Here is a 24,469-nt window from a genome sequence, read left to right as displayed (position 1 = left end):
GCTTCACTGGGCCTGTACCAAGCCAAGGAGCACCACCTTCTCTGCTTCATGTCTTGTGCAAAGCTCCAGCATATGTCATCACATCCTGACCCTCCACATCCGTTCACGCGTGAATCATACTACGGAGGTCTGCACTCAAAAAGTGCAACTAGGTCGGCTTCGAGGCAGATCTTTAGTGACCTCAACTAGTTCATTGAGACCAGTGATGGACTAGTGAGGACAATGTCCCATTTAGACTTCAAACTTCAAGGCTCTTACACCTCTTAAAATTTCCTGAAGTAGATAGTTCGAGAAGCTTAGTTTTTAGAAGCTTAATGTCATAATCAGGTGTGCTTGCTATTAGCATTGTTATTTTGAAGAGTACTTCGAGCCGTATATATATCTTCAGTATATAAAGTGTTTTCTTTCGGTTATTTTTGTCTGTTGTAGAGCTGTGACGTTCCAGTGTATCTGATAGAATGGAGGAGCAGTGTCAGGCCACGCAGGGGCCACCTGTCTCTCAATTCCAAACACAGGTAAGCTTGTGGAGCTTGGCTGTTTTGCTCTTTGCTGATAGTAGACACGCTGAACACGGTAAAAATATAATACCTGTTATGGACTTGAAATCAATATCTTCCTACATACTGTAAATACTAAATTACAACACAGCTAGAAATTCTAGCATCTGACCAGGAAATTCATAAATGAGAAGACGGGTGGGGGACGTATTTCTGAAAAACAATAAAAAGACAAGTTCCGTAACTGTATATACATATACAAACACCAGTAAATATGCTCTTTCGTGTGGGATCCATTTACGTTTATAGTCACTAACTTTGTGTTTTACTGTTCAGTATAGACTGATGTTTACAGATTAAACTAAACAATGTATACTTAAGAGAAAAATGAAAAAAACACAAACAATAGATATTTTTGCGTTGGGAGCACACAACGTAGATAGTCGCGCACGTGTGCTTGGAAGTCGGGGGGAGCCAGGGCACCTAGAAGGGGTATTAGTGCACGCTTATGCATTGGGAACCCGGTAGCGGCACATGAGGTGTGGTATGTTCGTATGTTGGGAACAGAAGGAGGGAGAAGATGCTCTCGGGTATTGAATAACCTATGTTAAAATAAATAAAGATAAAAGAAACCTACAAAACTAGAGGGGGCAGATGGACTGGTTACAGAGGAGATCTCCCAATCCGGCCTTCACACGCCATATCCTAGCACACTATCTCTTAAAGGCACCTTTTTTGTGCATTCAGGAGGCCTGCCTTGGACAGGCTGGGGTCCGTTTGGTCTTAGGGCAGCGTTCAAGGTGAATGCACCACTGCTTGTAAGCCATGACTTTGTCTCACTTTCTCACTGCGATCGTGAGTGGAGAGAGGCAGAGAACAGTAAGATACAATGATTCCCTGGGTCCCAAGACTCTGGTTTATATATATTTATTATTTAAATAAATGAACATATAGGGATATAAAGTGGTCTCCAGAACTAGGCAACTTATTTTTGGTATTTTTTTTTCCCATTTGTACTTGATATGTATATTTTATGTACCTGTAAAACAATTAAATGTATTACATATATATTATAAATATGATTTTAAAGAAAGCTCTATTTGTCCCAAAGAAACCAAAATGGGTAGGTACACGAAATGAAAGACATAGCAAAAACATAAAAATTGTTCTTGGCCTCTAGTGTAAAATGGCCCTGGTCCTTAAGTGGTTAAATTGAGTTAACACTTTAACATGTTGGAGAATAGGTTTCATTGTCCATTTACTAACAAATAGCTACAAAGACTAGGGTGATTGTTTATAGACATTTCAATTTTCAGAAATAACTTGAATTTCACTGTCATGCATGAAGATTTAGGGCAAAATACTGAGCTTTTCTTCTATGCTACACAACAATTTACTCTTCTGAATTAAATGATAATGAAGTTATCAATGTATTGTCGCAATGTGAATCTGCGTTGAGATCACACCTGAGATGAGCACTGTCTAGGCAGCACATATAGATATAGGTATACAGCATATTTTAATAGAAACATATTTCTCACAGATAGTATGAATGGAAACACTTGTCTGTGTCACTGTGCAATGAAAAATGGCTGGGCCAGTCTTTGGCCTAATAGCCAAGGGAGGAAACTGCTACCCCCCAACACATTATATTTACATTTATTGAATGCCAGCACATTCTGTAGCACTACTAAAACAGTACACCGAAATTAACAATATCACTAAAAATAACAATATACAAAATTGACATAACATTGACACACACTGAGAACTGCTGGTACAGAATGAGAAGAGGACCGTGCTCTTGCAAGCATACATTTATTAGGAGATTGTGGGGGAATGAGAGGTGCTTGAGTTGAGATGATTAGAATGAATTAATCATGATATATGGATTAGATTTTTTTGTGGGTTAAGAACATCTTAAGTTAAAATAACTAGACCAAAGTCTGCCAGAATTAGGTAGGCCGTTCCAGAGAATTGCAATTTATGCATATAGACTTGTACATAACTTCCACATGTTTAAAAGGCTTTCAACATTACCGTTTTGGGTAAACCCTAGACCTATCCCCGCTAATTGGTGAGATTTTCTAGGGTGACGGTTGTCTGAGACACCTAGCATTTAGATTGGCCCTGGAAGATGGATGCAGAGTGTTGAGTTGTATAGATTGAGGCATTAGTATCGGGAAGAGGGAGATGTGTATGCTGCTATACAGGTCAGACCTTACCTGTCCATTTCTGGAGACCCTATCTGAAGAAAGGTATAGATATTCTGAGAGATCATAGAATGGATACTAAAGTACGGAATTCTGATTTAAAACATATCTATTACAAAGGGGCATTCATGGGATCTTTCTAAATGAGCTGTCCCTTATGCTCTTGAAATATTCATCCTTCAATAGCTCGTGAAGATTTTATGGCGTGACTCGCCAAATGTGTTCAAAAGTCTGGCCCTCAAGGAAACCTTGGTGTGTTGCTATTTAAAGATGCACTCCATTTAGTCACCTTCATTCAAGCAGGGATATCAACCCTAACATACTGGTCGCAAACATGCCAATTGAGATTCTTATATATGGTCACAGCAATGTAGAATGGGAAGGAGGCAGCTCCATGCTGTGTCCCTGAGAATCTGCTCCTTCACATTGAGACTTGGGGTCAAAGCCAAGTTCCCAGCTATATTAAGGGAACATATAATGGTGGAGCATCGCTTTAGAAGGAGAGGGGAGACATGACTGAAACTTATATAGACGCAACAACATCATGGGAAAAAAAATGTCTCCTATATTTTTTTTGTCTGGCTCTAAGATCCAAACCCCTAGACTCTTATAATTATTTAGCTCATTACATGTATAAGCTCTTGACACATCTGTTTATCTTCTGTGTCCTGAGGGGGTGAGTATGTTCTCTGATTTTAAGGCTGCTCTTGGTCTCAGTGGGTGGTGAGTATGCAAAGTGGAATGAAGTGGAGGGGGGGGGTGGATTTCCAGACCTCAAAGAAATCTTCCAGGTCAGCTGAAAAAATTTAGGTCTTAAGGGTGCTTTGGGAGTGCTGATGAGAAGGAAAAAATAGAAACCATCCAGTAAATGTAATCTGGTAACATTAGACATTTTGAGAGAAATTTATCTCAAGCTGTCTTTGCGGTTGATTGAAATGTCCTTTTCTTAGCTGTAACCCATTGTTTACGTTTTGTGCAGGTATTCTTTTCCGTGTCACCTCGTATAATCAGTGTAAAATAGAGCAGATTCTCCGTATTCTCTAATCATGCCACCTCTCTCAATCTCCAGCAATGCACTCTTATCACCATCAAAAAAGTGTCCCCTCGTCATCGTTTCGCACTCTATTATTGCAGATTTTTGCATAATTAAGTTAATTTGTTACATTTAAGTGCAGTTGTTTTGAAGACATTTCAGAGAGACGATATTGCCTCTGGATAGTGACTGTGTGTCGGAGGCTGTAATAACTGTCAAATGTATAAGTGTATACATACGTGGCATTGGAGATAATTCATTACTTTTTGAAGTTAACCACTCTGGAGGTTTATACTGCAACATATATTACATTGCCTCCATAGCGCTTCTTTGTACTTTTTTTTTTTTTTTTTTTTTTTTGTAATCCTCCTTATGTTAGTGGTTGGGGTTGCAGGAGGAGCATATTCTGTGGCTTAACATGTGCGCTGTCCCTTTGCCTGTATGTGTAATGTTTCTTTATTACCTTCAACATACCTCCAAATGGTCCTTTTTTGAAGGCACAGTCCTAAATCCCTTGATTCTTTTCTAGGAGCTCAAGATATTTGATGGAGATGAGTCAATTGTGGTGTTCAACAGCCCCAAAACTCACAGTAATATGTTTATAGACAACAAAATATGCATTAATGTGTAACATTGTTAAGAAAGTTCCATTAGTCTAATTAGAACATACTTTAAAACACGCTAAGATTAAAAAGATAGACCTGTCCCGAGCCTTTGGCCAGACCTTCTAAAACGAGTTGCCTCCTTTGCCCCTGTGTTGCACATTTGTTCTTTTTACTTTAACACAACACGGCTGTATATTTTGGTACATCTTTAGATTTCATAAAGCACGTGGATCTTTTGGCTCCTTCTGCTCTGTGATTATAGAATATGTTTATGCATTTTCTTCTTTTGCTGCATGTCCCCCTTTATCCTTATGCGTCTCTTAATACATTATTAATATATTATGCACCATCTGCTGTGGAAGTTCCCTTTATACCTCAGTCCTCTCTACAAAATACGTTTCTGCAAGTTAATGATTTTTTTTTTTGTTTTGCTCATTACGTCAAGCAAGTGCTTTTTCATTTCTTATCTGTGTTTGTTTTTATTGTACAGTATCTTAGTGATGTAATTCTTTCATTATATCTTTTAAGATAGACTGTTAAACTGCATTGTGCAAGGGTGTGTATGTATGTATGTATGTGTGTGTATTCTAAGCAGATTTTATTGGTAACTGCCGACTACCTCCTGAAGTCCTGGATTCAGTGGTTGGTTTTTGCCCCTTTAACTTTTTAAGGTTTTAACCTTGTTGATGTGCACATGTTATTTGGGAGAAAGGGATCTTTCTTGTCTTTTGACTTAAGAATATTATTTTTTTCTGTAATATTAAATGACGTAAAATACGACGAGGGGTGTTCTAAAAGTGAATATTTCCCTTCGCCATGAGGAGAATATGACTTAAGTCAATTGGGGGCTTAAGGACATACCTTCCCGTGCTATTTGGCATGTATAAAGGATTGTATAAATACCTCCTTTCAAAGGATTTGGAGGAATTCCTTAAAATCATTGAATAGAAGTATTGTTTAGCTGTGCATCATTTTAACCTCCAAAACCCCTGTGATGGCACATGTGACAGACTGTCACTTAGCGACCTTCTTGTAAAGAAGGGTTGGGGGAGCAGAGAGGGGAACGTACGCCAGAATCGGGCTGTGAAGTTTGCATACACTGCCCACTGTTAAACAGATTACCTCTAATGAAGTGTCTCGTGCTCAGAGCTCATCAGCTTAATCAGCACAGGCAGCTTCACCCCATCTAACAGAGCAAGCCCGTGGCCCTCTGGCCTTGGACCGCCACTCTGGCCCCCTCTTGCAGGGAGGCGCTCAGCCCTAACCAAGCCAGACAGTGTGTGATCTGACATGCAAATATAGGTCATTGCATATGTAAATGTGTGATTACAAACTCGCATGCCAAAACACATTAGCCAGAGTTTGGACTCAGCATGCGGCTGTCACCGTGTCTCGGAGACTCACGCTAATCTTTGTCAAATTCAAATGTGCTTTCAAAGTGGGGGAAAGACTTAGATCTTGTCTAGTCAGATTTTTTCTTTGCTTTTAGTACATATGTCTATAAACACACACACATTTATGCGCACACACATATATTATAGTGTGTGTATGTATGTATATACACACGTATAAAATGTGCATAATAAAGCAAAAGAGCATGTGTGGAAAACATTACTAATATCTCTCCTAGTTTAGTTATTGTTTCCTGATCTTTTGAACCCGATGTGGCAAGTACTTTCTTTCATTTGTCATATTCTGCTCAATCTGTAGTTATAATCTTTATTTCTGTTCTGTTTCATACTGTTGCTTAAACCGACCTGTCAACGAAAAGATACTTCATTGCTGGAATATAAAAAAAAAACTGTCTGTTTTTATATATTTTTAACAGTTTGGTAGTCTTAAAGATATTTATAGTAACATTTGTTCTTGCATTGCTTATCTTGCTGTTAGAACAGTTCCCAGCATGCATCTGACCTCCTCTCTCCAATATACTGCTGGGTTTATATCTTTTAAAATTCTTGTAAAGAGAGAAGATCCAGAAAGAGGAGCAGAGTTGCCACGAAAGAGCTCAATTAAAGTTGAATAACAGCTAAATATGTACTTATTAATATTAATGTTATTAATTAGTAGTATTTTGGTCCCAACAGCTTGCAATATTGCACAAATATAACGTTTAGTATGCATTTTTTCATGGTACTTATTTTTCCCCCGTAAAAAAAAAAAAATAAAGGTATCAAGAGTAAGATGTAACAGATAACTATAAAAAATATAATGCTCTCCTTATTATTTCCTGCAAAAATAAATACAAATCTTGAACCAGAGGAGGATATGTAGCACCTGATGCTAGACAGACCTGTACATTTTGTGTTGTCTTTTTACTTCCAACTATTTTTTTTTGCTGTCCTCCTTGTGCCTGAGCCGTACATGACATGCTGTAAACATGTAATTAGACGTGTTTAGCCTGATTTTTGTTGGGTTTGGCAGCTTGAAATCTTTTTGGGGCATTACTGATTTCAGTGTATGTGAAATGTTACATGTGTTGTGTAGCAAAGCAATATACACAATCCCAAACTCTCTGCCATACACATACAATGTGAAAGGACAAGCTAGCCCCAGGTCGTTTTCCCCACAGTCGTACATTTAAAGGGTCTTATGAAAAAGGTTACCTTAAGGCCTTGGCCTTTGACAAGATTCTACATACACACACATATATCTTTATCTAATAATATACAGTTTTATTATGTACATGCCCGTACTCGTCTGTAGACTGACGATCTGTTGTACTTCTAGAAAGCACTGCGGCCGGACATGGGTTATAACACGCTGGCTAATTTCCAGATTGAGAAGAAGATTGGCCGTGGCCAGTTTAGTGAAGTTTACAGAGCCACATGCCTTTTAGATGGAGTTCCCGTAGCCCTGAAGAAAGTACAGGTAAGATTCATTTCTCAAATCAAAATTCTCAGGCAAAGCTAAAAATGTTTTTATGTCCATGTAGAGGATGTACAGGTTTGTGAGTGTGTGTTCTTCGATCATGATGCATCATTAGATGTTGGCTTTGGATGTGAAATCATTAATGTATTCAGTATAAAGACTTTTAATATGCCACACCATACACACTGATTTATTTCGTGTGAGGGATAAATGTGTGTGTGTGTGTGTGTCGGCATAATACACCTTCGTTGCCACACCTTCAGCTGCATTTTCTTCAGAATAATACATTAAGATATCGATTGATTGATTGATACGTTCATATATGGTGGAGCTGCAATGTGCTACAACATACCTGGAAGGAGTTATTTGAGATTGTATCGGAAATTTTTAATAACTATATAAGTCCCACTCTCGACAAGGCCATGTTACACATGAATTTGAATAATATCTCTGTTAGCCAAAAAGCATTGCTTATTCAATGTCTATTGGCCATGAAAATAATCATAGCAAGACACTGGCTACAAAAAAGACCAATTAGTATAGACCATGTTATAAATCAAATTAACCATCAATGTGTAATGGAACGTGGATTTTACCAAGCGCAACAGAAGTTATACAAATTCTACAAAGTGTGGAGATCCTGGTTGGTTAAATACCCTGACCCGCGTTGAGGTTAAGGGATTATAACCTATATATGCAAGGAAACGCCTGAAGTGATGACTGGTATGAATGGATGGTATGATTGTGGTAAAACCCTCTGTTTTATTTTTCTTTTCTCTTTATCTCTGTTTCTATTTGGACAAGAGACCAGTGGATATCTTAAGAATAATCTGGTCTATATGTCTAAAATTTATTAGTAGTTTGTATAGGCAGCAACAATAGCAAGATGGATATCTGAATGTTGAAATAACTGTCAAATGTCTTATTTAAGTGCAGGAGATTGGTGTATTATTATCACTATGGATGTCATTTTATATTGCTGCTGTTTGTGAATTTATACATATTTGAAATAAAAAAAAAAAAATCGATTAAGATTAAATGGTTGATTACATGTTTATTAAAAAAGCTACAACCTTGTGCAGAGAACACCGATGGGCACCCCTGATGTGTTTCCTGCTGCAAGGGTATAGGGTTGGGCAGGTTAGGTTATAGTTAAGCTTTTTTTTTTTTTTTTATAGCTTTTCAAAGAAAGCTACAATGACTGCTTTGTTATAATCAATAATCAGTAGACCTGTTTTTGTATCTGTATATGTGTTACAGTTTGTGTCTGTTTATTGTATAATATTGAAAGGATTATACATACAAAACAAAACAAAGTCTGCCATTGACACATGCATAAGATTGTGTGATATATCTGCATAATGGCCACGCAGAACCTGAATATGAAAATGATCCTTCTGGTTCTCTTATCCCACCAAGACTTCTCATTTACTGGCAGTTATTGGGCTCTAAATCCCATATCTCTTATTCATCTACATAATATCTGCATATATTTGAGGAAATTCAACATTTTGTGTCTCTCCAATGACTGGCAGCTGCCAGCAGCTCTGCAAATAATCTACAATTCACAATTTTGTTTTGCAAGCAGCCGTAAGTTTTGTTTCTAGTGTTCAGCGGGAGCTCGGTGCCACCAGAATGAAACGCTTACAAAATGATTTCAAAATATTGTTGAAAAAAAAAAAAAAAAAAAATCTGTCAAGTGCAGTCACACAGACTTAAACCTTGAAGCACGGCAAGTTAATTATGCAAACACTTTTTTAGTTTTGTTCTTTAATTAAAATGATTGGGTTGAGTTTTATCATTTAACAAAGAAAAATTTGCTTGCGTTCTTTGTTTCAAAGTTTTATCACAAGTATCAGCAAACCTGGTCGTATACTTTGTGGAAAGTGGCACAGTTAAACACTAAATAACATTTCTTGTTAAATTGGGTATTCCACATAAATTCAGCAGAGTAACACATTTCCAAATAAATGCATTACAAATATAATTCGAGTACTTATTTGTAATTCTTTGATACTGTAAATGTTTTCTTTGTTCAGAATTATTCAGGGGATGCTAAATTCTCATGTGACTGGCAGTGATATATTGTTGCCATAGAAACTTTAAAAAAATTTTTTTGTTTTTTTTTAAGAAGAGAATTTATTTCATGAAGCCCTCAGATGCTTCAATTTTCAATTAATGTTTTGTGTAAGTGAAACGAGTTTTGAGTGTGTGCACGTCTGTGTATGGAGGTATGTATATGTAAATTATACTACCAAATGTGGGCCTACATGTGTCTAAAATTGTTGTTTACTGTTTGACCTCATGTTTAGCTTCATATGATCTGCCCTTACATAGGCAAGTTTGGTTAGTGAAGCTTTTCACTCCTAGACCAAACCATTATCCCATTTGAAGAGCTATGGTGTCCAAGTTGCGTATCTAGCATCACAAAAATGTAATAACAAAAATGTGCTTTCTTCCTTCCAGACATACCAGATTTCATACAAACAAGAGATGTAGTGAAAGTTTGCTATCATTGCAGTTTGCTAAAGGGTTTTCTCACTGTCCCTTCTACTCGCATAAATATTAATCAGCAGTCTTTAAGCACTGTCTCTGTCCTCACATTAATTGTATCTTTTTTTTAAAAATAACCTTGTCTTCATCTTTATTTAATCTTGTGCAGATTTTTGATTTGATGGATGCCAAGGCACGAGCAGACTGTATCAAAGAAATTGACCTCCTTAAGGTAAACACTTTTTGAAGCAATCCTACAGTTTGTTTGTAGAGCACATTTTTTGTGTGCGTGGAATCGGTAGCTTTGATGATTTTAGCTATCTCTTTCGTCTAGCAGGCTTCTCCTTGTGCCACTTCAAGGCTTTGAACCGCTTATTTTTCAACATCCTCTGTGAGCTTGGCATCTTTAAATAAGAGAAGATAGATGTGTACATTTTACAGGAAAAATGTTAGTCACTTTGCTCCTACATTCCACACAGTATCATCACATATAACACTGCAACTTTATAAACCCTTTTAAGGACCAGACTATTGGGGTTTTTTTTCAACTTAGAATTTTAACATCTGGTTATCCTGCCCCCATGTCCTATTTGTGACACATTTGAATCCGGCCAATTCTATTTACCCCTTCATACCATACATTTTTGAAAATCTTTCCATGCACTAATTTTATTACCAGCCTTTGTCAAAGTTTGTGGTAGTACATTTTTAGTGGGTTTTTTTTTCCTCCACGCAAAAAAATGTATCTATATATTACTGCCAAAAATCACCCTATGTGTCCAGCAACATCTCCTGAGTACACTTATAACACATTTGTGTGGTTGTTTGGGAGATGTACATTTTCCAACTTGAAATGTTGACGTCTGGTCATCATGCGCCTCTTTCCTATTTGGGACATATTTCGAGCTGTCCAATTTAATTTAGCCTGTAAATTCATATGTGTTTGAAAAGTAGGCACCTCAGGTATTTTAACTGTTTCCATCCACCAATTCTACCACCAGCCTTTGTCAAATTTTGTGGTAGTATTTTTTTTTATTTTTTTTTTTTACAAGGTGGTAGTGTTAATAATTGTTATAAAACCACTATTTTCTTGCCCAGAAAAAAGTGACTGAAGATCTCCCAAGTTAGTTTAGCTGCCCCAAATTAAGTTACCCCCTATTCTTCTTTTTATTTTTTATTTTTTTTCTTCCCATAAAACCGTAGTCAGTTTATTTTCCATTTTTTAAATTAGTTTATTTTAGGTAAATGGATGCTGTAGGGTGTGGGGGAAGGGATTTTTTTTTTTTTTTAATTTAGAGCTAACTATAAGGAGATATTTTTTTGGTCCTTAAGAACCAGCATCCCCTATGTCCTCAGTCTTCAAGCAATTAACGATGAATCTTTTAAGTAAGTTCAACTCAATTCACAGTGGGTTTAACAAAAAGTATTGTAATGTGAGTAAATTCATTGGTCATGTTAGAAGATGTTGATATTTTACAGTGTAGATGTATAAGAAGTTTGTAACTTAATGTTATCTAAAAACAAGGTGACTTGCTGCATTTATCAAAATGTTGGAAATATATTACCCCAACAGTGAAATAAAATGCTTCTTGGCCTTCATGTAGCCTGGAATATTAAAAGGGGCTCTATTTTCACTGCTATTGGATCAAAATCCACATATGTATACAAAAAACAAAAACTGTCTGCGCTTCTTACCCTAATAAAGTTGGCAACAAATATATAAACATAATATATATGAGAGGTTTGGCCAATTCATATAACCAAAACCTCTCATTTATATTATGTTTATATATTTGTTGCCAACTTTATTAGGGTAAGAAGCACAGACAGTTTTTGTTTTTTTGTATACATTGTGCAGCCAATACTGTTTTTGCAGCATGCTTACACCTGTTTGGTAGACCTCGTATTATACATTGGTAATTTTTGAGCCTGAGACTAGCTTAGCGCACCGAAATTTTTCTTTTCAAAATCCACATATGTATGGTTAGATGAAAAATATCTCGTCACTATGCAACCAGTCTTTTAATTCACTTTACTCTGCCTTTGCATCAATTCTTGCTAAAGGACCAGTGCATACATTAGAATGCTTGTGAGACCACCATAAGACACACACACACACACACACACACAATCCTTTGTATAATATGTGTTAATATGTCTTATGATGGTGGGTCAGGCTGCAGAATTTTCAGGCAGTGGCCATTAGAGACCACTTGTTTTAGTGATAGTTTTCTGTTCTTCAACAAGGTTGCTTTGAAGCTGATGCGGTTACTATGTCTCTGTTTCTTCACATTAATCCCCTGATTTATTTAGCCCATTTTGTATAGCAGGTTTGTGACAAAATAACCTTTTATTTCGTAAAACATTACTTTTGTGGGACTGTTAAGCTTTTCAATTTAAAATGTGCTTTTATTTGTTTTCCTCTCAGCAACTGAACCATCCGAATGTAATTAAGTACTATGCCTCCTTCATTGAGGACAATGAGCTGAATATAGTTTTGGAATTAGCAGATGCTGGGGACCTATCTAGGATGATAAAGGTACAAGTGATTGATTTACAACACTTTTTAGAAAGTGTCAAAACACAAATACCACAGTGCGATATGTTTGTATTTATCTGCTCTAAATTAGATTTGCATTTCTGTTGTGTAATTGTTGTATGTCTGTCTATAAAGTAATAATATAAATACAGTAGTTGCCTCTATCTTCTGTTTTCTGAAACTTTAGCACTTTTTAAAGCTAAAAAATGATCCTCGACAATGAAACACTGCACGTCACTTACAAAATATAATCAAAACATTTGGTCTAATGATGCCTTGGGTAAAAACAAAAAAACAAAACAGGCATGTCTTGACATGCCCCTTTAAGCAGTTTTATTGGTTACTTATACACTTTTCCAAAATAAGTACTTGAAAAAGTAAATACAAAATTGCGGTTCTCTGTCTCCACTACATCTTCATTTGTTTGTGGGTTGATTTTTATGTACGATGTATTCACTCTCTTGCAGGGCTCAAACAAGTGTTTTTGCAGCATTTTGCTGCAAAGCAAAATATGGCTTTGGTGTATAAAACCATTTTTTGCAGTAGACCCGTTAGTCATACATCACACATCTTCCCTACATAGAATGTTAACTTTGGTTTACACCTCATACTAGCAAAATGAATTAAACTTGTAATGTCACCCACAGCATGAGACTTAATTGTATAACAATGAATTTTAATGGGTTGTTCCCCTCTTGCTAGAGTTTGGATACAAAAGTGATCTCTATTGCATAACGTAAAGTATAAGCAATAGGCATCATTCTTGTGAAGGTCATTCTTCATTAAGACCTAATGAGAAAAGTCTAAGATCACACAGTAATTATATTTCTGTATGTGTTTGTGCATATAGGTATAGGAAGTCTCATTATTTAATGACCTGATCTCATGCACTAACAAGCTGATCTCCATCTTATTGACATCAAACATTCTGTGATGTGTAAATCTGGTTTGGAATATCAGGCTTGAAGTGTGACCAAGATGAAGGGGTTGCACAGCCTACAAGCTAGCTTTCTGTTTAATTCCTCTTTCATGCATAGAAACATTTACAGAGGATGCAACTTGCTACATTTCAGTGTAAACTTTTCAAAGGTACAAAACCGCTGGGGATTTTGAAGAACAGTTTTTGATATCACCCAGAGATATAACACACTTTAGAAGTTTTCATTTAACAAAATCTGCAAAGAGAACAAGACTCTTATTTTTTGGCATTTTTTTTTCCATTAAAAATAAAAAACACTGTCGACATGTTTACAATATGTAGCTTTCATTTTCCTGAGGCAGAACAGTTTAGATCACCAACAATTTGAACCCCCCTACCAGAGTTAAATGTGGTTATTTTTCCATTGTGATATCGTATGTATAATAAAATACTACGCATTGGCATGTCCAGCTATTAAGTCTTCACTGGGTTCAGTACTGAACGGTGCTACAAGCAAAGCCTGCATTTGGAACTCGGGCCCACAATGCTGACTGACAAAAGAACAAACAGCATCCCTAATGAAATCTTGCATGGCCTTAGATGTATCAGTGGAGTAAACGCCGTTAAAGGGACACTTCATTCTTCACATCCACTTTATTGCATATGATAGCTGTGTTATTTTGGAGATGCATGGAGGGATTCTGCAGAATCCCCTCATATGCATTTGACCCTTTCCAGACTCCCCAGCTATAAATGCCTTGCGGGAGATGTGTTCAGACGAGATCTGGGGAACACCGTGTGCAGGGATCTGGTCGGACCCTAGGGCGCACGTTGGAAAGTGTTGGTTTTGAATTTAATGAGGGAACTTCTCTGCCACTGATTGACTGCTTCAAGCTTCTGTTTGGAAAAATACATATTAATGTACTCAGAAGGTTAAGGTTCCTCAACGAGTATCTTAATATTCATTCTTCTTGTGTTAGGCACATTAGACTGTCTTATTTAAGTCAACTGTCCCTTTATTCCCTTTATGCCCCTCAGAGTATAACAGTAAGCCAGGGCTCGACAAATCCCAGGCACCAGGTCGCCATGGCGACAGAATTTTGTCCTGGCGCCTAGGTGTTTGTCAGCCTCTTACATCCACAAAAAATTGCTGCTGCTGTCTGCCCAGGAGTCAGGGCAGACAGCACAGCCACTCAGAGCCCGCCCTCGAGCCTGAGATCACTCCCACGGAGTGATCCTGTAGGCTGAAAACGCGGTTGCAGGAAAACCAGCAATCGCGTTTTCAGCTGCCACAGGCAGCTTCAGGGAAGGGGGTTGTGTGTCCCCCCAGCTGCCTGATCGCTCCATGAGAGCAACAGTGCAGCGTTAACCCCTTCAATGCCGCGATCGCAGCGTTTTAGGGGTTAATTCCCGTTTTGTACGGGGCTCTGCTGCTGGTGGTCTGCCAGAGGCAGCTTCAGGGACAGGGGAGAGGGTTCTTCGGTCTCCACATGAGTGTGGAGACCATCCCCAACCCTCCCCTGCTGCCTGATCGCTCCATGAGAGCGACAGTGCAGCGTTAACCCCTTCAGTCCCACAATTGTGTGACACATTCGCGGCATTGCAGGGGTTAACATTTGTCCCCACAAGCTTGTGGGGACTAAATATCAGTCAATGCTGTGCTCCAATGGAACATCAGCATTGAAAGAGTTAAAAAAAACAAAAAAAAAACAAACCAGCACTGACCTGAAAGTCCATGGTGCTTCCAGGTCAAACACTGAGTTTAGTAAGTGGGCTGATGATGATAAGATCACTCTTGACCAACTGTTAGTTTTTAAAAAAAAATCCTGGCTCCTAACTTTTTTAGCTGGCGCCTTGATTCACAACAAATTTGTCAAGCCTGCAGTAAGCCCTTACTTTATTGCATCTCCCTGCCCCTACACAGGAGATCATGCTTTCTATTGACATTGCTGACTTCCTGCTGACCAACCATATGTAATGGTGCTTGGCGAGAGCACCTGTACACCTTTATACAAGGAATCCTGCGATATGGCATTCCCTTCTGGTAGGTGTTTGTGTTGACACTCACAGGAAGTTCATTCAAGGACATGAGACTCAGTAGGGTCTTTCTTGACCTGCAGACATCTCCGATTGCATCCCCTGCTGGCTGATCACACACATTGCAACCAGCAATACAGGACTGTGGAGCCCTGCTCGCTTATCCGTTTTTTTTCTCCCTTCAAAAAAAAAAAGATTAAAACAAATTAAGGGGGAGATTAAATGAAATAGTCATGGGGACCCCAGGCATGTCACCATGACATCACTGACACCCAGAATGTATCTTAAGCCATACTGCAAAAAAAAATAATGAAAAGTGCCCCAATATCCCTTAGTCCTACCACTACAAGTAAGAAAATTTAAAAAAAAATTGCTTCTAAAACCCTTAAGCCAGTGATATTAATAAATGTGTAATATAGAAGGTATGGATGTGTCTAAAGGGATTCAATAGGTAAAAGCCAAACAAATCTTGCAATTTTAATGTTGTATTATGCAGTTCCGCTTCAGCGCAGGGTAACAAAGGTGAAATAAATTAAAACATAAGTTAAAGAATGGATAGCTTCTGTTCAAATTAATTGAGCAAAATTGTGTATACAGTAAACTGTTATCCACTGCTATCACAAGTGCACACTTACTTATTGCTAACTTTTGGATATTTTGTTTTTGTAATTTCAGCATTTTAAAAAGCAGAAAAGGTTGATCCCAGAGAGGACTGTTTGGAAATACTTTGTACAGCTCTGCAGTGCTCTGGAACACATGCATTCCCGTCGTGTCATGCACAGAGGTGAGATCTAAGCTACCGTAGTTTTTCTACAACTATAATATTCAAAGTGGAACTTAAGAAAAATCTACAAATTTGCAGTCAGTTTACACTTATGATAATACAACATATTACTGCTAATGTCAGGGAATGGACAAACCAATGCACACAGGATAAACCAAATATATACATGAGTGCATTTGGATCATTAGAAAAGTGTTGTCAAGTTTGTGAGCATGAATGTGTGTGTGAATTACCGATGGGAGGTGCCAAATATGGGATCCGCCCCTTTTTACCACATACTCTTTGCCCTTTGTCACCTCCATATATTTTTCGTAAGCAGGGAGTGCTCGGTGACATACAACAGCATGTAACCATTCCTTAAACAAATGAAGTAACATTCAAAGCATTAACATGGCAACCATTGTGACAAGCATATTGTACTGCTAATACATCTCTAAAACTCCGTGATTTGGATCTTCGTCTCACCCTCCTTAGCGTTTGGATATTTGTAATTTTGTTAGAAGGCGTACACTTGTATTTACATGTATGTGCTTATATGTTTGTTCGCTGCTTGTTATTTTGATTTGTTCTCTCTGGCTTCCTAACCTGCTCTCTTCCCCCCCGCAGATATTAAGCCAGCCAATGTGTTTATAACAGCCACAGGCGTGGTGAAGCTGGGGGATTTAGGTTTGGGCCGCTTCTTCAGCTCCAAAACCACAGCTGCGCATTCTTTAGGTAAGCCGTCCTGAGAGGCACAGGGACTGAACGGGTGTTTTACTGCCCCGTATGATGCCATGTGTCAGCTGTGAAACCCACGGCCCCCTCCGGAAAGCCTTATTAACCTGTGTCAAGGCACACACTATTAATTTCACGTAGCTTTCAGGAGTTTCCTGTTATGAAGACCTTTGACCCTGCAACTGACATTAAAAGAACCCGCTGCCACCATAACCACTGATTATTTATTTTATGGCAGCGTCGTTAAAATTTAAAGGGGGGAGAGAAATTCATGGGACTAGCCACAGATAAGAAAATAACGTTACCAACAGCGGGATGAAGAAAGCATTACAAGGGCTTCATAAAATACGGAGCTCTTTTTATATGGTCCAAAAATGTGACACGGCAAACCAGTCTGGACTTTTTTTGTTTAATTTGTTGGGTAACGTCTGTATATTTCATAAGGGGAAGTGCAAGAACAAGAGGCCGTGCTCCAAGAACCAGGGGAGCCTGGCTTAAGGGGATATGAGGGTTGTTTTTGGGTTTTTTTGAATAAGGGACAGATGATATAAGTCGCTCCGGCACAGTTGTTAGAACTTAATAAAGGTAAAAAGAACACAATTCTGAGTGTCATGAAGTCTGATGGTTTCGCAAGTTAGTAAATTAGCAGACTTGGCACTATAAACAAGTGCTATAATAATGTATCAAAGGTTGTTGAAGAAGACACAAGTCCTTCTAATTTAGCCATTGTCACACCATGCTTTGAACGCTTTATTCCGTGTTGAGGTCTGGGTTTCTTTCTAAGCAATATTCTGTAGGCCCTGTCATTGTTGTATCCCTATATACAGTGTGTCAGTGTTCATGAGTATATTGTAAATTTGTTGACTTCATGCTATTGGGTATATATTGATAAAAATGTTTACCAGGTTTACGTAACGTTAATTTCTTTAGCTCCAGCGGATTCTGTGAGGCTGCTACAATAGAGGACAATGTAAAATAGGTCTTAATGTGTGTTAAAACTATCAGTACTAAAGAAGAAGAGGGCCCAAACTCTGTATTGTGAATAAACACATTTATGTATTTTTCTTCCTCCATACTAGATGCATAGCTTTTGGGGTTTTTTTGTTTGATTTAAGCCAAGTCAAGTTTACCTTTGGTTTTTCTTTGCTTTCAGTTGGTACTCCATATTACATGTCACCTGAGAGAATACATGAGAATGGATACAATTTCAAATCAGATATTTGGTCACTGGGATGTCTGCTTTATGAGGTAATGAACAAAGTGTATTGGCTACAAGTGATCGCGTACGTTAATGCTTTAAAATGACTTGGCACACACTAAATACTACCATGAATATTAAGCAAGTGAACAGTGTGTGCAAACTCTGCGTAGTGAATAAGTCCGTGTTCCCGTGGCAGCCGGCCCGCTCTCATGGTAGTCAGCAGAGGTGTGCTTGGAGCCATTTGCTTTCATCCATATTGCTCTGTTGTACACAGCTGCACATTACCTACGCGGAATCATAGTAACTGTTTTCTAAGGTGGAAGGAAAGATGTCGTTTTATTTCCTTATGTTTTCTGAGAAAAATTCACTTTAAATCCGTAATGTGAATAAATATGGCCATAAGCATTTCATACTGATCCCACCCATAAGACCAGTCCACATCCAACACCTAAGACCTAAGCGTTTTCACTGCAGAATAGAACCAACAGCCTCGTGTAGGTTTTAGCTGTGGGCTTCATCGGTAATCCTTATCTGTCTCTATGGAAGTGAGCACGTTGTCCACATTTGGATTATCCCTTCTGCTTTTGGGAAATTATTCAAGATATTCAAAATGATACAACTGAGAGGAAGGCTAGCTCAAGAAAAATGGCCAACACTTCATAGCTTGCCTTACCCCCAAGTCACAACTCAATTCTTACTCGCTTGTGCCATTATAATGGGGAAATCTGCAATAAAAATGAAAATACATTTGATACTTGCTCATCTATCTCATAGAAGCCCGATACCGCCTTTAACCATACCTAGAATATGTCCCCACTTCTTACTCTTTCTCCAATACCTTGGCATGTTAGCGGATATGTAGTTAAGTGATGACTTCTGTTCTACAGAGGCTTTTAATACATAACCGTGCTAGTACATCGCTCCCTCTGTGATCCTCTGTATACGCTGCAATGTTTGGCTAGCTAGTAGTGTTCTAATTGACCCTGGGACCTGAGTGCCTCTGCTTTTAATCTCTAATTATACTTTAATCTTAATTAATTGCCTTTTGCTCTGACCATGAAAACGTGGTTGGCTTTGTATGATTTTCCTACTCTTGCTCCAATTTATTAGCAGCATACCTGATCTTTTTTTTTTGTTTTTTTTGTTTCTATTCAATCATGTACATCCTCTAGCAAGGGTCACGATATCCAAAGTGCACTTTGCATTCAGGAAAATTGGTTTTCTTCTGTAAAATATGAAAAAAAAATCCCTTCATTTTTTTTTTAATTCTGGCACAGAGTGAACTAATGAAGATCAAGCTACAAAAATTACAATCGCAAAGAAGAGGTTGCTTTGCAGATAAATTAGGACCTTTAATTCTGTGTTTTTTAATTGATATGCAAATTAGCACGACTCAATTAAGATGAAGAAGATTCGTTTTTAGTACGCAGACCTTTACATGCAAAAATGGGTATTACATGCTATTTTTTTCCCCTTTGTCTTATTGTTAAGCACAGCGACTGCATTTTTGACAAGGTTGTAAGTTGGTGGCTTTTCAACACAGCATGGGGAGAGAAAGTAAAAGAGAGGGAGCGAAAGAGAGAGAGACTGCCACCAGCCTTAAAGACAGACAGTGGGATCCTGTCCTTTCAAGACACCCCAGGAATACTAATCAGGCCGCGAGGTCAGGAGAGCAAGTCAATCATTCCCCAAGATCGGCTCAGTGTGCAAGATCAAATTAGCCTGAAAAATTCAGCTGCCGAGAGGAGAAATAAAGGGTGGGGGGGAGTCGAGGTGGAGAGGAGGAAGGGGGGAGAGAAAGAGAGAGAGCAGCTGTCAGAGAGAAGTCGGGAAGATACACTAATGAAGCAGATGAATAGTGCATAAAGCTTCAAAATAAAAACAGGACAGTTGACATTTTTCATCTGTCAAAGCAGGAGATGCATGAAAATATACTAGTCGCGGTTGGCTCCTCCGGGGGACGCTCTGCGTGTTATTTTATTATTTTTTTTCCCTTCCCACCTACAACGTGTGACATTAACCTGTTCACTGACAGATGCACCCTGCAAGGCAGTGCTTAGCTGTGGAACGCAACAAACTGGATGGCGAACTACGAGACGGCTTGGAATCTTTCCCTGGGTATTAGCCGCCTGCCGAAGAGAAGAGTTAAATCGAATAGCCTAGATATCTCTTATATGCATATAAGAGTTTAACTATGTGTTTGCCATGTAATAAGTATACCTTTATGCAGATTTCTGTAAGTAAAGGGCAAAGGGACATTTTACTCTGGGATATGCGTGACCCGTGATCTTTTAGTATTCAGTTACCTAAAGATCTTTTTCATTCCAGCCCACATACCGTATGTGTATAATAGGTGTTTGTTTTTCTACATTGGCAGGCTCTTCTATTTGCATGTGCACTCATGAGCGCCAAGTGTAAAATATCCCAGTACATAGGTGAAAATCGTGCCAGTACTCTTTAAATAACGTTTTATTAATGGAGCGCCAGCACATCTCGTAGCACTGCTAAAATGGAGAATGAAAATGAACTAATGCACTAAAATTGGCAATATGCAACGCTGACAGGGACATCAACACACATTAAGACATACCGTTACAAGAGGGGAAAGAAGGCTCTGCTAGGTTAATAAATTAAAACCTTCACATTTTAGATTTACCCGCCAAGAAGAACTGGCCTCCCTCCCCGACTGTATTTGTAGCTGGCAAAATACAAAAAAGTAGAGTCTCTTTCCCAATCGGGATATCTATTCTGTTGGTAATAAACAAAGAAAACAATGTTTCTGTAACATTGAGATTCCAGTAAAAGCCCTCTCTGTTATTGCGTAACCTGAAACATGGACTTGAGAAGCATGATACACCACACAACCACAAACTCATCATCAAAGATTCCATATCCGCTCTGCTACTAGCTGTCATTGTAAGAACTTGGTGTTATGTATGCCCATCAAAAAGATCAGCTTGACCCTAACCCAGAGGCTGCAACATGGCCAATTACCAACTGTTTGGGGCATTTTATCATATGATATGCCTCTTTCTAGGGCTAAACCCCTTGTTTATACTCCTAGGGGTTGCAGGTTCTTGTATAGCTACTGCCAGGACATGTTTTAGTTTTGCATGCCCTTTTCTGCACAGTATTGGCTGCACATTAATACCGTCGTTTAGAACCTGATTGTGTACCTCCTTCAGTATAGTCCAACCATGGGATGACATGCACACTTTTATAAAACTATTATTGCTAACCATAAGAGAAACATCGTCTTTGACGCCTTGGGACAACTACATCTGTTTTATTAAAAAAAAAAATAAAAAAAGACATCCAGCATTACATTACCTGTTTTACCTGTGATGTTCAAAGCAGATCCTCAGTGAGACATACTAGTAATTGTAGTCAATATTCCTCCTTTCCCAATATTATTGTTCACATTAGTTAATGTGCTATTTTTGTATGCTTTACATGCTTTTACGAAATCGATGGCGTTTTTGTGTGCCTTAATAATCTCAGTTGAGTCTTTTATTTTCTTTTGATGACTTGTAGAGCCCAGTGTTCTGTGCTCTTCTCTCGCCAGTCAAAACGTCTCTCGCATGATGTAACCTTCATTTGTAGTGAACATCACGTTTATTCTTGGGGCAGAGAAAAAATCTTAAAATGAATCGTTCATACAAGTTTGTAATGTGCGTGGCTTTTAAAGCGATCCCTTTATCCCTCTAAAGTCCATTATCTCTTAACAGCAGATATTTTTATGCAAAGACCAGGGAAAACACTGCGGTCACTGTAGGTCTTTGTGAATAAGCTGTATTCGTATTCAAAGTGAATAAATGATGTAAAAACCATGTTGTATGTACATATTTTACTTACTATGTATTGCCTGCTCCTTTCTCTGGTATGCATCGCAGAACTTTCTTCGCATACATGTTCCTTTGACAACAATACTCCTCCGGCAGTTTTGGGTTGCTAAAATCATACTTGACATGCTCGAAACTGAAACTGTTAACCAGACCTTGTTAGCTTAACATTATTAATTAACACAATGTTAATATTAACATATATATCTTCACTCCAGTAGTAGGACATTATTTGCGTAGGAAATGCTGTCAGATCCCTTGACTAGCTCAGGGTAGAAGGGCTTTATGCTCCCGTTTCTGCGTTTCCCAGTATAGAACTACGGGCAAAACTGGGCCACGTAGAGGAAGATCATCAGTTGTGCCTGCAAACTTCTTATTTAAAGTGTTAAATGCTGAAAACAGACAGTTTGATAGCATTTTTTGCTGTTTTTTTTTCTTCCAGATGGCGGCATTACAGAGCCCGTTTTATGGAGACAAGATGAACCTTTACTCTTTGTGTAAGAAGATAGAACAATGTGACTATCCCCCTCTACCCTCCGACCATTATTCAGAGGAGGTATGAAAAAATGGCCATTTATTTAGTGTTAAGGGTGTTTAGGTTTTTTTATCACATTTTCATTTACGAAACTACAGACATTCCTTAAGATTCCTAATATAATCGTTTTCTTAGGTTTAGTGCTTTGTGGTTCTGACGCTTTTTGTTAACTTGGACAATAATTTTGTACAAATATTGTGTGTTTGTTTTGCACCTACAGTTAAACACACGTGCCCTGACAGCACATAAATGTGGTGTATCATATATGCAGCCTGTTTCCGTTCCTCTCTGTGCAGTTGACTGCAAGCACAAATGTAAAATGATGGTATGAGTGTCAGGGGTAGCCTTTTGTTCTGACACTCACGCTGTCTCCTCTTTCCCTCCCCTTCTTTCCACCCCCCTTTACTCTTCTATTCTGCACATGAATATTTCACATATCTGCATCCTCATCGCCTATTCTCCTTGACTAATTTTCAGACTGTCCGCATTTGCATTTCACATGGTAGCTTATTAGGAAGGTACAGGGATGCTCCAGGATGGCAGTTGCCATGACGACCTTCAGCAAGATTATAATGAGGGTACCACTCAGTGGAGCGGCTGTGCCGGTCCTGCCTGGAGGGCTATGATACTGCGGCTAAGTGTGAATCTGGAGTCAGAGCCCAGGGGCACAAATAAAAAAAAAAATAAAAAAATCTATGCCCTACTGAAGATAATCTTCCCAGAGTGGGAGATGGATTTTTTTTTTCTCTTTTTGTGAAATGCTCAGTTTTCACTATAAAGCCACTGTGAGAAATTTTAATAAAAAAAATAAAAATAAAAATGCAGATTTTCACCTTAAATTAACCCTTGCTACTAAAATTTAAAGTGGTGGCTGTCTCTGCTTCTCCTTAAATGTTAAAGCCCTTACAAAAAGATGGTTGAGATCCAGAGGTAAGAATTGTTGGCACTGAAAAGAAAATTCTCAGCATTTAAGATATTTATTAGAAAACGGGCATGGACTTGACATTGGGCAGCCAGGCAAATGCCTCATGGGATGGTGTCCTTTGTCTGTCCCGCTTACCATAGGTGAACTAAATTTCAGATGGGCTTCTGATTTCTCTAAGAAAGCTACGCTGCTGATTGTCCACGTTTAAGATTTTCTGCTGGATTAAGTGGTAGACATTTTACGATGAATAGTTTTAAATAATGATGCACGCGTTTCCCTAGCATAGGTTGTTTTCTGGCAGGGGGTGACTGAGAAGAAACTTGAAAGAAACTAATGAAGGTTTTGTTTTTTAACTTAAACTTTAAGGGTTTAAGGCCCTCAAATGATCTATTCCTTTTAACCCGACATAGAAAGTTTGTCTTCTGTTGGCTGTACTATGTAGTAAAATAATTTTGTCAGTATAAGATTACCCGGGAAAAATATAAATTCTTAAATTCATTAGACCCATTTTTTTAAAAATTTGTTTGGAGTATACATTTTCAAGGGATCTAGGCTGGGATGAGGTCCTTCATTAAACAAACAATAGGAACTCCTAGGTCCTCGCCTATTGATTATTACAGCACAGTAACAGAATTGCAAACAAATACATAGACGAGAGTGTGTCCTGTCCATGTGGTAGACCATGGTGGTAAAACCCAAGTCCCAGTAATGCTATATTCATAACATACGTTAACAAAAGTTCTGTGGTTTGGATGCTTCATGCAGTAAGCAAAGTACTAACATATTTGGTTTTTGTCTCCCTTTCTTTTTCTCAACAAAAGCTACGAATGCTGGTGAACACTTGTATCAATCCAGACCCAGAGAAGAGACCAGATGTCACTTATGTTTACGAGGTGGCAAAACGCATGCACACCAGCAGCTAAATCGGGGTACAGCACAGAGTCTCCCTGCCCCAGTCATTGACCTATTGTGGGGCAGTATACCCATATTCTATTAGTCCTATGTTACTGGAGAGGTCTGTAGCACGGACCCCTTTGGTAGCAAAGGTTAGCCATTTGGGGCTTTTGCTATTGGGTATTTTTCCCTTAATACTGTTTTACTCCCCGCTGAAGGAATCTGGTGCTCATACACACCCAGTCTTTTGCAGTAATGATAAATGTGCTGTATCATCCCAGAAATAATGGAATATCTCATGGTGATTCTAGTAAATGCCTTTACAAACACACAGGATTTGTTTTGCAGTATCACAGTAGGTACCCCA

General features: G+C 38.4%; 1 protein-coding gene across 2 annotated transcripts; it reads left to right on the top strand.

Moving 5' to 3' along the window:
* Positions 1-458: 458 nt before the first annotated feature.
* LOC149280801 (serine/threonine-protein kinase Nek7-like) lies at positions 459-24,131 on the top strand. Of its 2 annotated transcripts, XM_089500083.1 has the most exons (10): positions 459-523; positions 729-732; positions 7,079-7,219; positions 9,882-9,944; positions 12,141-12,251; positions 15,883-15,991; positions 16,598-16,705; positions 17,859-17,953; positions 22,191-22,304; positions 24,030-24,131. In XM_089500083.1, exons 1-10 carry the CDS (start codon positions 459-461, stop codon positions 24,129-24,131), a joined length of 912 nt encoding a protein of 303 aa, XP_089356209.1. The 2 variants fall into 2 exon arrangements, with proteins under 2 accessions (XP_089356209.1, XP_089356210.1); XM_089500084.1 differs by lacking the exon at positions 729-732 and having other exon boundaries at positions 459-515.
* The last annotated feature ends 338 nt before the right edge of the window (positions 24,132-24,469 follow it).

The sequence above is a fragment of the Sceloporus occidentalis genome, unplaced genomic scaffold, assembly GCF_023333645.1.
Source record: "Sceloporus occidentalis isolate IW3139 unplaced genomic scaffold, rSceOcc1.0.p SCAF_147, whole genome shotgun sequence".
NCBI lineage: Eukaryota > Metazoa > Chordata > Lepidosauria > Squamata > Phrynosomatidae > Sceloporus > Sceloporus occidentalis.
This window is presented reverse-complemented; position numbering and strand designations above follow the sequence as displayed.